The 13,289-nt window shown below is 33.4% G+C and overlaps 1 protein-coding gene across 4 annotated transcripts in view; it reads left to right on the forward strand.

Annotated features, from left to right (window-relative positions):
* Positions 1-13,289, forward strand: part of SMARCAD1 (SNF2 related chromatin remodeling ATPase with DExD box 1) — a 111,894-nt gene that overhangs the window by 44,712 nt on the left and 53,893 nt on the right. For 2 of the 4 annotated variants that reach the window (XM_074228056.1, XM_074228057.1), the window contains exons 8-9: positions 1,057-1,448; positions 7,978-8,177. In XM_074228056.1, coding sequence (XP_074084157.1) covers positions 1,057-1,448; positions 7,978-8,177 — 592 coding nt within the window. Of the gene's footprint in view, positions 505-1,056; positions 1,449-1,552; positions 2,098-7,977; positions 8,178-13,289 lie in introns of those variants that run through there. The other 2 variants (XM_074228058.1, XM_074228059.1) reach the window with 2 other exon arrangements.

Here is a 13,289-nt window from a genome sequence, read left to right on the forward strand (position 1 = left end):
GAAGAAGTTTATTTTTAAAGGGTTAATTCATCTTTATAAATTTTTTTACATCACTTTTTAAAAATATCTTTTCTACTCTATAGATAAATCTAATATTGAAACAAATTAAGCAACCACACTTTTCCTCTTTTCCAACATCACTGTTAGCCTCCTGTAGCAGACGAGTGAAGGTCTGCTTCCGGCTCTTTTCATCATTCCTTCAGAAGGGGCAGAGGTGAAGCTCTGGCTGCAGCAGGGGCAGTGGGGACCGCAGTCTTTGTGCCCAGAGAGCCTCGACTTTTCCTTCAGAAGTAGAAGCTCCGCTCTCGTTCCCATCAACAACAGCAGCAGCAATTACCCAGCGCCCACTGTGAGCCAAGCTTGGTGCTCACCGCTGAGAGTTAGGGGCTCTTTGTCATCCCCATTTTGCCACTGAAGACACTGAGCAAATGGTGCTTCGCCTAAGGTCCCACAGCTACTAAGTGTCTGAGGCAGGATTTGAACTCAGACCTTTCTGCCTTCAAGGTCAGCGGTCTATTTACTGTGCCACAAGCTGCTTCAAGGCAATATTATTGAGATCAGAGAGTGCTGGGAGGGAAATAGCACATGGCAAAGAGATACCATCCTTCTGCTGTTGGATCCATCTTGCTGCCAGTTGAAAGAAAAAGTGGCAAAAGTATATCCCCTATCTTACAGAGAATTTTCATTGAATTTAGTTTTGGGCTGCATTACTCAATTTTATTTATGTTTATTTGGCAGTTCAACAAAAATTGTCCTTCTGTGTGCATGACACTTTATTTCTAGTATTTTTAACCCATTATATTACATAGTTATTACCTTAAATATTTATACCACTTAAGATTACTGAATTACTTATTTCTAGGAAAACTTAGCTCCTCTTTCTCCATTAAAATATAACTTGTCAGAACTAAAAAAAATTTGCAAAAGAATCCTTATATTCAAATGAAAACGTTTCCTTTAGATGTTTACAGTCTTTATTTCTGAAAAGGCTAGCTTTTTGATATTTGCTTTCTTTATAGTGTTTCCAATAGTTTTTTGTCTTTATTATATTTACAGATGTACAGTATCCTTCAAAAAGTGAAGTTTCAAATGGAAAAGCTGCCTCAAGAAAGAATCAAAATCATCTTAAAAACACTTCTAAAACAAAAATGAAACAAAAATCTGCTGTCAAAGCACAGAATGGTTTTAACAAGAAAGGCAAAAAAACTTTTTTCCATCCTAAAAAGGAAATGCACGACTCTGAATATGATTCAGGCTCTGATGTCGGGAGCTCTTTGGATGAGGACTATAGCAGTGGTGAGGAGGTGATGGAGGATGGTTACAAAGGTAAAATACTTCACTTCCTGCAAGGGGCTTCAATTGGTGAACTCACTTTGATTCCCCAGTGTTCTCAGAAAAAAGCCCAGAAGATAACAGAGCTCCGGCCCTTTAACAGTTGGGAAGCTCTGGTAAGTTTACATTCTTTTTTTTCCTACCCTTTTTTTTATACACAGTACATTTATAGTCAAGGTATCTTCAGCCCAGAAAAGCATAGATGGGTGGCCTTATCCTGAGTATATTCAAACACTACATTTGTTTTAAGCCAATAGCATTTCAAATAGTGTCATATGACCTAATTTTGAATGAATTAAGGGGTGATTTTCCTGAAAAACCCAAGCTGATTGGCCAGCAATACTGTCACTCATTCTTTTGCATAGAAACTTGGTTCATTTCACTGCAGAAGAAGAAATTAGAGCTTCCATTTAGGAAGGAGTTGTTTGCTAGCCTGTTCTGATCTGTTTCTGCTAAAGAACCATACAGAAGGCAAGAATGTGGCAGAATTTGTACAGCAATTTCTTGAGGAGCAGCAACAATACCCAGGGGATCTCCATGATTCAAAATGCCAGTCTAAGTGTTTCAAGCTTCAGCATAAAAGAAGCAATTGTTTATTTTATTTTTCTTTTTAAAGCAACTCAATCTTTAACATGTTTTTCCTGGTTAAACAATGCAGCCATTTAATGGAGCCTTACAAGTTTCAGTGTTTTTTTAATTCAAAAGATAGAAAAAAGTGTGTGGAAATCTAGAATTGAAACTTTAGGTGAGAAGACATAACCTCTGGTAAGTACACTTTCCATGTTCATTTTCTGAAATTACGTTTCTTTTTCGTTTCTTATACATTGTATTTGTGCTTTTGAGTTTCCTGTGTTTCAGCAAAATGGCTTCAAATCTTATTCATACAGAATTCCTAAAAGAAAATCTTCAGGCTTATCTTAATTTTGCTTAAATTTTTGTGAGAACTAGAAGGATTATCACATTTACTTTTCTAGGCCTATGTAGCAATAATACAAATGATTCAGTAAATACTGTCTTATGATAATTTCAAAAACAAAATAAAAAATAAAACTTTATTTTTCTAAGATGGAAAGCAAAAGTTGTAACTTTAATTATGGTCTAATCTATGTGAGTACAAGTATTCTGAGGGACTTTGAGAGGGAAAGTGATTGTTTATGTTGTAAAAAAATGAAAAATAGTAAAAAGTATTTGAAAAATACAGAAATGCATCATTAGAAGTATTCCATAATGAAATTCGTTTTGCCTGAAGCTTTAACTTTTGAACAGAACATCTGTCAGAGCACAGATCCTTTCACAACTTGTTTGGTTTTGCCTGAGTGATTTCTTTACGTAAGTATTTGCTAAAGGGCTCTCTTTCCTCTCCTTTGCTCTTTTCTTTTTCTTAGGAGTAATAGGTTATTATAGACCTAAGCTGCTTGGGCTTGTCAAACCATTATTCATTATTTTATAAAGAATGCAGTTGTCAGCATCCATATGTTTAGTTGTTGTAACCACATGCCCCAATATCCTAATACAGAAAAATAAATTGTACTGCTGTGGCAGATGTGGACATGCCAGATACGGTTGTATGTTTAAAAGAACACAACAGTCCAAAAAGGAGAAAGCATCTTTTCCTTACCAATTAATTGACAATGATGCTACAAGAGAATGAAATGATGCTTTAAAATTCCTCACAATGTTCTCACCCCATTTAAAAAAATTAAACAAAAATAAAGGGTAATTATATATTAGATTATGATTTTCTTGCCTTAGAAATTTCTAATTACCTTAATCATAAAATAGCATTTTATTTCAAGGTGCGATACGCTTAACATACCAAAATCAAGGCAAAGGTGTTCATTTGTAATATGGAATTATTAAAATGAAAAATTATGATATTCCGGATTTAGACAACTGAACATCTTAGTATTTTAGAAAGCAATGGGTAGAAATATGAACTTTTAGAATCACCTTATCAACATTCTAAAAATTCAGTTCATTATTGAACTTTCATAGAGTAATTTAATCCAATCAAATTTTTTTGGTTTGTTTTAGTTTTTACTCCTTTCTTCAATACAGACTACCTCTAGTGTAGATAAAGCAATTTATCTGTAAATCAGTCATTTAGAAAGCACAGAGAAAGCTCCTTGAAAGTTCTGAGCCTAGGGCTTCCAGACCTCTATCTGCCTCTCTATCCAGTGTATAACATTCATTCTCTAAGAAAAATGTAAATTAAGGGTTTTCTGATGAGAGCCATAATAAATAGAGTGCTGGTTATGTGACCCTGGGCAAGTAACTTAGTTTCTTAGTATTCCCATTCAAGTTTGTATATTGGTAGATTGAAGAATTACTGACCTTTTTTTGACTTTCCATTCTCTTCACCCCTTCCCTGTGGTTCTCCTTAGTCCCAGCAAAATGTTGTTGGATTTTTGTTTTCTTTTTTTCAGTTCTACACAAAGGTCTCCCCTTCCAGTTTTAAATTTTATATTTTTATTATTTATATACTGGAGGGTAGAAAAGCATCTTGTTACTCCTATTGCATAACTGTCACAGAAGTATATTAAGTTGAGGTCAGAGATTTATTATGAATATTGAGTAAAACAGTACCTATGGTTTGATTTTTGTAGTTGGATCATTTCAATGAATAGTAGTGGTTTTTTTTATTATTTTATTATTTTATTTTATATATATATTATTTATTTATATTATTTTTTATTTTATTATTTATCAGATATCACTGACACTGAATATTGGTTATTTTGAAATATCCCAGACCCATTAATTTGTAATACCACATTAGGTTTTAGCTAGGAGAATTATTTTCATACTTGTTTTATATTTATGCATCCATACTGTTCGCCTTTTATCCCTTCTTAATAACGTTTAAGATGTTAATATACATTTTTTTAGTAAAAATTTAATGTATTGGGTTGAAATTCTTTTGTAAAGATTCGGCAAATTTATTGACCTACATCCTCTTTTTTTAATTCATAGAATTTTTTATGCTGTCTTGATCCCTGCCATTAGCTGTAGCTCAAAATATTTCTCAAAATCAGTAAACAGTAAGCTAGAAGAGACCTCAGATCATTTAGTTACAGCTCCTTTTTTTTAAAGATCAAATTGTTGGTAATTTGGCATAACAATAAGATGCATGTTCATTTTAATGATTCTTAAAAATTTCTTTTGTTTACTCTCTTTCCCAAAATCATTAATTCATTTTAGTGCCTACATAATATCTAGTTGTCTTTTTTATGAGGATACATACCACCAAAAATATATTTTTCATTGTTCTGAAAACTGAATTTCTTTTGTCTCTTAATATCATTTAAATGACAACAAAGAAGTATAGGTATTGATTGTGAACCATTTACCACAAGGCAAAATTTAAATGGAAAAAAGTATTGTGTAAATTTCAAGTATTTTAAATTGTTTTAAATTTATAAAGTCCCTAATGAATCAATCTTTATTGTAGCAGGAATTAGATTATTTCATTAGAAATGAACAGTCTTTTATTTTTAAAGCTCCAACAACTTTGTGTATGGTGCTTGACTTTAATAGGTTTCTTGCTTTCTCTGCAGACTATGTCCTTATTTATTGATCTTTTATATGAGGAATCATGAACTATGAGGATATTTTGAAAGGTGCTAAAATGAAGCATCTTCATTACATTTAATATATTTGTCAATATTTAATAGTGAATTTGCTTTGGAAATAACCTGTATCTAAAAGTTTGGTTTACATTTTTAATCATTTAAATGTTCTGTTAACTTAGTAGAACTATAATTTTAATATTAGATTTCTTCTAAACTATCAAAAGATGTTTAGATTTCAGTAGAATGTCATCAAGTTTAATACGTTATCAAGAGATAACTCATGATTAACTCTGGTTTCTAACTTTTCCCATTGTTTATTTAGAGGCCTTCTCTTGTGATCAAAGTGCTTTGCGTCTAGGTAAACAGCAGGGCCAACTTCAGTGAATCCTCATGTTTGACTCATTTTATACTCTGTATATTGAATATGTAAAATTAGGAAACTGAATCATGGTTTCATTTATATCAAGTCGAATTAAAATTAAGCACAAATGTACTAAGCCCAAACAACATGTATGCATTTGCTTTGGACTAACATACAGCTAAAAGATCCTTTTCTCAATGAGACTAGTTATTTTGTTATGGAACTATTGGTAACCTCTGGCTTGAAAGGTTTGAGAAAGGACTGTATTTTTAAGAAGATTTTTTTCTTATAGATACTTGATAATTTATGTAGAAATAGTGACACTTTGTGGCAAGAAAAGGGTATTTCAGTTACTTGGTGTTAACAGCTATGTCTTTTCAGAATTAAAAGAAAAATGTTTTGTTGAGATTGTGTGGGGGGGGTTTCTTCACAGTTATATTTTGAAATTGGAACTAGGAAAAGTTAGGTTAATTTATTTAAGCACAAAATCAAAGTATTTTAGAACTGATAGAACCACATTTTCAGGTAAGGAAAATCAAAGGTTAAATGTAGTTAGAGAGCCCAGGATTGGGTGATTCTAATTTGCTTCCAGTTCAGTGTTTTTACAGTTATGCCAAATAATGCCTCTGGTTTCACAACATTCAGTTCTATATAGATTTTCATATTTAAAATGGATGCCAAATAAAAATGTTTTCATAAAGGTAATATGCTTAACAAATATCTTACTAGATATTAAAATTTTGTCTTTGACCTTTTGCATGAATATGACCTTTTCATAATCATGGATTATTCTAATCTACCAGTGTACTTTTTTTTTCTAGTTTTGTTTTTTTTTTTTTGCAAGGCAAATGGGGTTAAGCGGCTTGCCCAAGGCCACGCAGCTAGGTAATTATCAAGTGTCTGAGACCAGATTTTAACCCAGGTACTCCTGACTCCAGGGCTGGTGCTTTATCTACTGCGCCACCTAGCCGCCCCTACCAGTGTATTTATTGCTGATTCTTGGAGGAATATGTAAAATTTGGAAACTGAATCATGGTTTCATTTTCATTTGTGCTATTCTAGATTTTAGGATTTTCATTTTTATCAGGATTCTTGGCAATCAAAGTCCACTTTGGGGTTTTTCAAAATCTCATATGATGATGTTCTTTATATAAGCAAATATATAGCCAAATGTTATCTTAAACTTTGATTGTTTCTTCATTTTTGCTATTTAAATTGTTCTATGTTGTAGCACAATTGAAAACTTTTATCAATATCAAAGCAAAATGAAAGAGATTGTAATGAATAAATCTAATTTAAGATTCATGAAGAATAATGATCTTTTCACAGCATAAGTATTAGAGTTCTGTGCAGCAACAGGAAAGAAATTAACACACTCTTGAATTATAGTTCAACTTAGGCTGATTTTGAGTGAAAATTCTTTGTCACTTTAAGACTTTCCTTGTTTAATTTGATGTGTCAACCCATACACATTAACTTTTTAAACTCAATGTAAGATGTGGCAACACATGTGAAATTCAGATATATTAAATCTTAGCATGATTTCACCTTGTGTTTTTGTTCTATTCTTCCTTCCAGTAATTGTGATGTAGTTAATTCAAGCTTTTTTTTTATTCTTAATCATGCAATTTTCCCTTAGAAAAAGTGGTGTAGGAGAAGGGCAAAGTAAAATGTTTTAACTGTTCATTCATTCTGAATTCCTTAAAGACCTAAATTAATTGAAAATAAGTGAATTCCTTCAAAATTAAAATGTTTTACTCCTTGATAAATTCTAGTTAGTTAAATTTGTTGTGATCATTAACCAGAAGTCATTCAATAAGTATGCACTCTGAGGTGCTCAGTATTTTCTCTGTTCTATACAGCACAAATTTATTCTTGGAAGCTATGAAACATAAAGTATTTGATCTTCAAAAAGTTATTTTTTTCCACAGGAATAGCTCATTTATTTTTACCTGCCTAGGAATTGATAACCTGATTTCAGATCCTGCAATTTTTTTCTCCTTGGGCAAATTAGGCTGGTTGTTGGACATAAATGTATTTTGCTGGTTCTTGCGGAGAAATTTTAATTTAGTTGGAGAAATAAATCTTTACAGTGAAGCTAGGTGTCTTGGTATATACAATAAAGGCTTTAGGAAATCATAATAGACAAATCATTGTACTCTGGAAGGCTTTATGGAGGCAGCGAAACTTCAATTGGACCTTGAAAGATGAATGGATTAGCTTAGTTTGTAAGCAGAGAAGGGGAAAGGTCATTGAGTAGGGAACAGCAGGAGCATGGGAATGTGGTGTATGGGGTTCCCAGTGAGCTGAGCTGTTAGAGATGAGCGTTTGGGTTAAGTAAAAGGAAATTAGGATGAACAGGGAAGGTGATAGCAAATCTCAGAGGCCCTCAAAAATCAAAGAATGACTTGGAGAAGTAAATAGTGAGGCCAGTTTTGAGCAGAAAAGTTCAGGTTTGGACATGCTGAATTTGATTTGGTAGTTGTATCTATGTAGATGTGTCTTGAACAAAATGGAAATAGGATTACTAAAGTCCAACTGAAAATTTAGTTGGGAATTTAAAGTAATTCTTGAGAAAATCAGCAATTGCACTTCAGAATATAATGGAAAGCTGAAACTAACAAAAATAAAATAGGTAGACACAAAGTAGAATTTGCAGGTCTTATCGTGTTCAAACTGTGATGTTTCATTATTTTCTATTTCCTCCCATAGTTTACAAAAATGTGCAAGACAAATGGATTGTCCGAAGATTTAATATGGCACTGTAAAACATTGATCCAAGAAAGGGATGTAGTCATAAGACTTATGAACAAATGCGAAGATATTTCAAATAAATTGACCAAGCAGGTGACCAGGCTTACTGAAGGTGGAGGTGGATGGAACATTGATCAACCTTCCATTCTAAACCAAAGGTAGTATCTATTGCATATTGCAGCCAGATTGATATTTTGTGTTGCTGAAAACAGAATTAGAGAAGTGATGCTTGAAAATAAACCCCAGAACGCTTTGTAGTTATCATGCCATAAATAATACCTGAAGAATAATAATTCTAACTCAATTAAAGTTGACAGAACTCTGTATTTTATGTTACCTAATTTTATCTTTTTTAAATGAGTTAGTTTTAGTCTGTATAATATTGTGCTTTTGATATAAGACCTCAAGAAAACATGGTTCCTGGTTCTTGTAAGTATACATATAGTTTATATTTTAAAAAAATAATAATTGAATCACTTTGAAAATTTCTCATACTGAACCAATACTTTAAACATTCTGTTTTATGCAAGTTAAAATTGAGGTACTAAAACAATATTTATCTGTGATTTTAAACCTCTTAGATTTCAAATTTTAGTTCATGCTTCAGGGAAGGAATAAAACTTTTGCTGTTCTAGATTTAATTAACTACAGTGTTTTTAAAAATTAAAATGATTTTCATTTTAATGAAAAATATTTGTCCCATTGTCTATTTAAAATATTCAGCATTAATATCATTGAACTAAAAATTGAATTATTGGAATCTAGTTAAATAAATTGAATTATGCAAATCTAGTTAAATAATTTAGAAACATGGTATAGCAAAGTTCAGACTACATAAGAGTATATCTCAGTGATTCTCATTAGCATAACTGACATATATACAGAACTTACTGTGTTGAGGGCTTTATAATTATGATCACAGCAATCTTGGGAAGTAGGTGCCTTTATCATCCCAAGTTTGCAGATGAGAAACTTACAAATAGTCTTGAGCAGTAGTTTTAAGATCTGAAATTTGCTTTTAGATTTAATTTTTTCTCAGTTCTGCATTTTTAATGATTTAAACTAATATACTTGGTCATTAAAGGACTAGTAACATTGTGCTTGTTTTTCTCCCTTTCTCCCCACTCTGCCTTCCAAGTAGGCTACAATTACAAGTACACATATACATACCCATATGTGTGCCTGTAAAATATGTAAAATTATACTGCACATACTTCTGTTTATCAACTTTTTCTCTGGAGGTGGATAGCATCTTCCTTCCTATGGGACCTTTGTAGTTGATTTTAGAGGTATGATATTCAAGATAAATTAATCATTCAAAGTTGTTCTTAGGATAGTATTTCTATTACTATGTACAATGTTCTCTTGGTACTGCTTATTTCACTTTTCGTTATTTCATGAAAATCTTCATGCTCCCCACCCCACCCCTTTTTTTTTAAGTTTTTGCAAGGCAATGGGGTTAAGTGGCTTGCCCAAGGCCACACAGCTAGGTAATTATTAAGTGTCTGAGGTCTGATTTGAACTCGGGTACTCCTGACTCCAGGGCCAGTGCTCTATCCACTGCGCCACCTAGCTGCCCCACCATGCTTTTCTAAAATCAGCAAGCTTATTTCTTAGAGCACAGTAGTATTCCATCATATTCATATACCAAAACTTGTTTACATCTGTTAGTCAGTCTGATAAGTCTAAGATGATATTTGCATTCCTCTAATCAAAAATGATTTGACCATATATAGTTTTGATTTTTTCATCTGAAAACTTTCTGTTCATATTCTTTGATTATTTGTCAATTGAGTAATAAGTCATGTTCTTTGAAAGTTTTTTTATATATATGCTTTCCTTCTAATCTTGGCTACATTATTTAAACAGAATTAATCCATTTTATACCTTTTAATGCTTCTAGCTTTTATTTTCATAAATTTTTCTTTCCATAAGTCTGGTGAGTAATGTTCTATGTTCTTTCAATTTTCTTTTGTTATCTCCCTTTATATCTAGGTCATGTATCCATTTCAGGTTTGGCTTGGGAAATGGTTTAAGATATTGTTCTATTTTTTTTTGCCAAACTGCTTCCCACTTCCCATTTTTCACCAGATAATGGATTTTTATCTCCCCCAAACTTAAATCTTTTTATTTGTCTGATTTTACATTATGATCATTTTTCACGGTGTATTTTTTTCATGAATTCCTTGCATCATTTCATTTTTCTTCCCATTTTTTTTTTGTTTGTTTTTTTGGGGGGGGGTTGTTTTTTGCAAGGCAATAAGCATAAAGTGACTTGCCCCCAAGGTCACACGTTAGGTAATTATTAAGTGTCTGAGGCTGAATTTGAACTCAGGTCCTCCTGACTCCTGAGCCAGTGTTCCATGCACTGTGCCACCTAGCTCCCCCACCTCAGTCTTTTCTCTGCCTCTCTTAGTTGATTTTTAAAATCCTTTCTGAGCTCTTCCCATGATCTGTGTCTAATTGATATTTTTCTTGGAGGCAATGGATACAGGAACCTTGACTTTATTATCTTCTGAGTGTATATTTTGATCTTCCTTGTCACCATAGTTACTTTCTATAGTCAGACTTTTTTCTTTTTTTTGCTTATTTTTCTAGTCTTTTACTTGACTTTTAAGTCTTTGTTAAAATTAGACTTCTGCTTCAAGGATGGAAGGCACACTGTCCCAAGCTTCAGGGCTTTTGTGAAAGTGCTTTCAGAGATATATGTAGGGACCACTACATTTTCATTTCTTCTAGATGGTATGATCTAAGGAGAAGTGTATTTGCTACTCTTCCTGGCCTGGGCTCTGATCTGTGAGTAACCACAAGCACTCTTTTCTTCTGGAACTGTGAGGAAGGTCCTTGCTTCACTCTGGCCCACAAACCTAGAGTCCCTCCTTGCCTTGGATTTGCCATTCAGAGCTGCTGCCCCAGTTTGAGTATGGGCAAAGCCATGGAGGCCTGTCCCCAGTGCCAGTAGAGAGACTCCTTCTGATCCTCTCTTCAAGTTCCTTATCAACTCTAGGCAGTCATTGCTGTTCCCAAGCCTTGCTCTAGTAGGTTTTCTGGGTCTGGGTCTCTGGTGCAACAGACCTTTCCTGGTGACTTTTTAAGTTTTATTTGGTTGGAAAATTACTTCACCGTCTCCTTTTTGTGGGTTCTACTGCTCCAAAAATTGTATTATGGTATTATTTATAGGTGTTCAGATGGTTATTGAGGAGAACTCTGGGCATTGCTGCCTTTTCTCTGCTGTCTTGACAATGCCTTCCAGGCTCCTACTTCTTGATCTGCACAGTCTTCTAAAGTCCTTGCTTCATCCTATCCCCTCACCCTCCTATTTCTTTATACATTTAAAAGTCTTTTATACCTTTCTCTATTCTGTTTGTGTGTGTGTGTGTGTGTGTGTGTGTGTGTGTGTGTGTTTCCCTTTTTGACCTAGTTTAAATATAAGATTCAAGCACTACTGGCCTTCCACCCATACCTGCTAACTATAACAGTTCTCCATCTATGTCTTGTTTTTATAATTACTCTGTTTTATTGCCTCCTACCCATTTTATGTTATAGAATCATCCCATCATATTCAACTCAACCCCAAGCCTTTCTTGTTTGTATGATCTTTTAAACTACCCAAGTGATATTAAAAAAAATCTGAAGAGATACTATTTTTCCCCATATAAAAATAAAAACAGTTCAGCCTATTCAGTCCCTTATTATTGGTCTTTAATGTTTACCTTTTGTTTCTCCTTGATCTTACATGTCAAACTTTACATTGAGTTCTGGTCTTCTTTTTTTAAATTTTTTTTAATTTTATTTTTTTTTAGGTTTTTTTGCAAGGCAAATGGGGTTAAGTGGCTTGCCCAAGGCCACACAGCTAGGTAATTATTAAGTGTCTGAGACCGGATTTGAACCCAGGTACTGACTCCAGGGCTGCACTACACCACCTAGCCGCCCCGAGTTCTGGTCTTCTTGTCACAAATATCTGAAAGTCTTTCAGTTCATTAAATGTCACTTTTTTTTTTCATTCAGCATTATACTCAGCTTTGCTGGGTCAGTTATTCTTGGTTTGAAGCCCAGTTTCTTTTTTTCCCCCTAAACATAATGTTCTAAGCCTTTCAGTTTTTTAATATAGAAATTGCTCGATCTTGCTTTATCTGAGCTTTAACTCCACATTATTTAAATTATTTTCTTGTTGCTCATAGAATTTTCTTCTAAACCTGCAAACTTTGAAACTTGGTTTTATAATGGTCCTGTGAGTTTTTGTATTGACTTCTTTTCAGGTAGTGATCAATGGTTTTTGTTTTTTTTCTGTTTTCCCCTCTTGTACTTCAGTGCAATTTTCTCTAATAATTTCTTGTAATATAATTTCTAACCTTTTTTAAAAATCACAACTTTTAAGTAGTCTAGCAGTTCTTAAACTATTTGTCCTTGACAGGTTCTTCAATTCAATTGCTTTCCTGTTGAGATGTTTCATATTCTCTTCTTTTGTTTTTTTAAAAAATGATTTGTTTATGTCTTATTACATCATTAGCTTCTCCTTGCTTAATTTTAGTTCTTAAGGAGTTACTTTTTAAATTTTTTTTGAATCTCTTTCCAAATGGTTGAACTTTTCAAAGTTTTTTGGTTTTTTTTTTCCCTAATTTTTCCTAAATCTATCATTTGATGTTTAAAGACCTTTTTAAGCTCTTTTAAGAACTTTTTGGGGGGGGTTGTTACCAGTTGACAGTTTTCTTAGAAGTAGGAATAGGCTTTTGTTTTTTGGGGTCTTCTCTGAGTACGGACCTGGATCATTTTAGTGCTCATAATAGTGTTCTATAGTTCATTTCTTTCTCCTTTGCTTTCCCCTTGTTATTATTGTTAGCGGCTTATTATGTAGTCAGGTTCTAGATTATCTCAGACTTCAGATGTTAAATACTGTTTTTTTCTAATCTCTGCCTGGAGGCCCAGCCTCACAACCCTCTTCTCTACCCCTGAGCCACAACTAGGACCCCAGCTATACAGACTCCCTGCTGTCCCTCTCCCATCTGCTATCTTTATCTTACAAGCCCTTCTTTTAATAGTATCATATAGTCTCTTTTTCTAAGCCAGTATAGGATAGTGTGGGATAAGGTAGGAAAATGTGATTCAGTTCCAAAAGACCTTACTGTTTCCTTTGCCTAGAAAGAACTGTAGCTATATCTACATATTTACTTTCTGAAAGTGTAGTTGGTACTGCTGTTTTTCTTTTTTTCTGCAGCAGCATGATGATCATTTCACCAAAACTGCCCAGTTTAGTCTGCTTTGTGGTTATT

The sequence above is a fragment of the Macrotis lagotis genome, chromosome 3 (assembly GCF_037893015.1).
Source record: "Macrotis lagotis isolate mMagLag1 chromosome 3, bilby.v1.9.chrom.fasta, whole genome shotgun sequence".
Taxonomy (NCBI): Eukaryota; Metazoa; Chordata; class Mammalia; order Peramelemorphia; family Peramelidae; genus Macrotis; species Macrotis lagotis.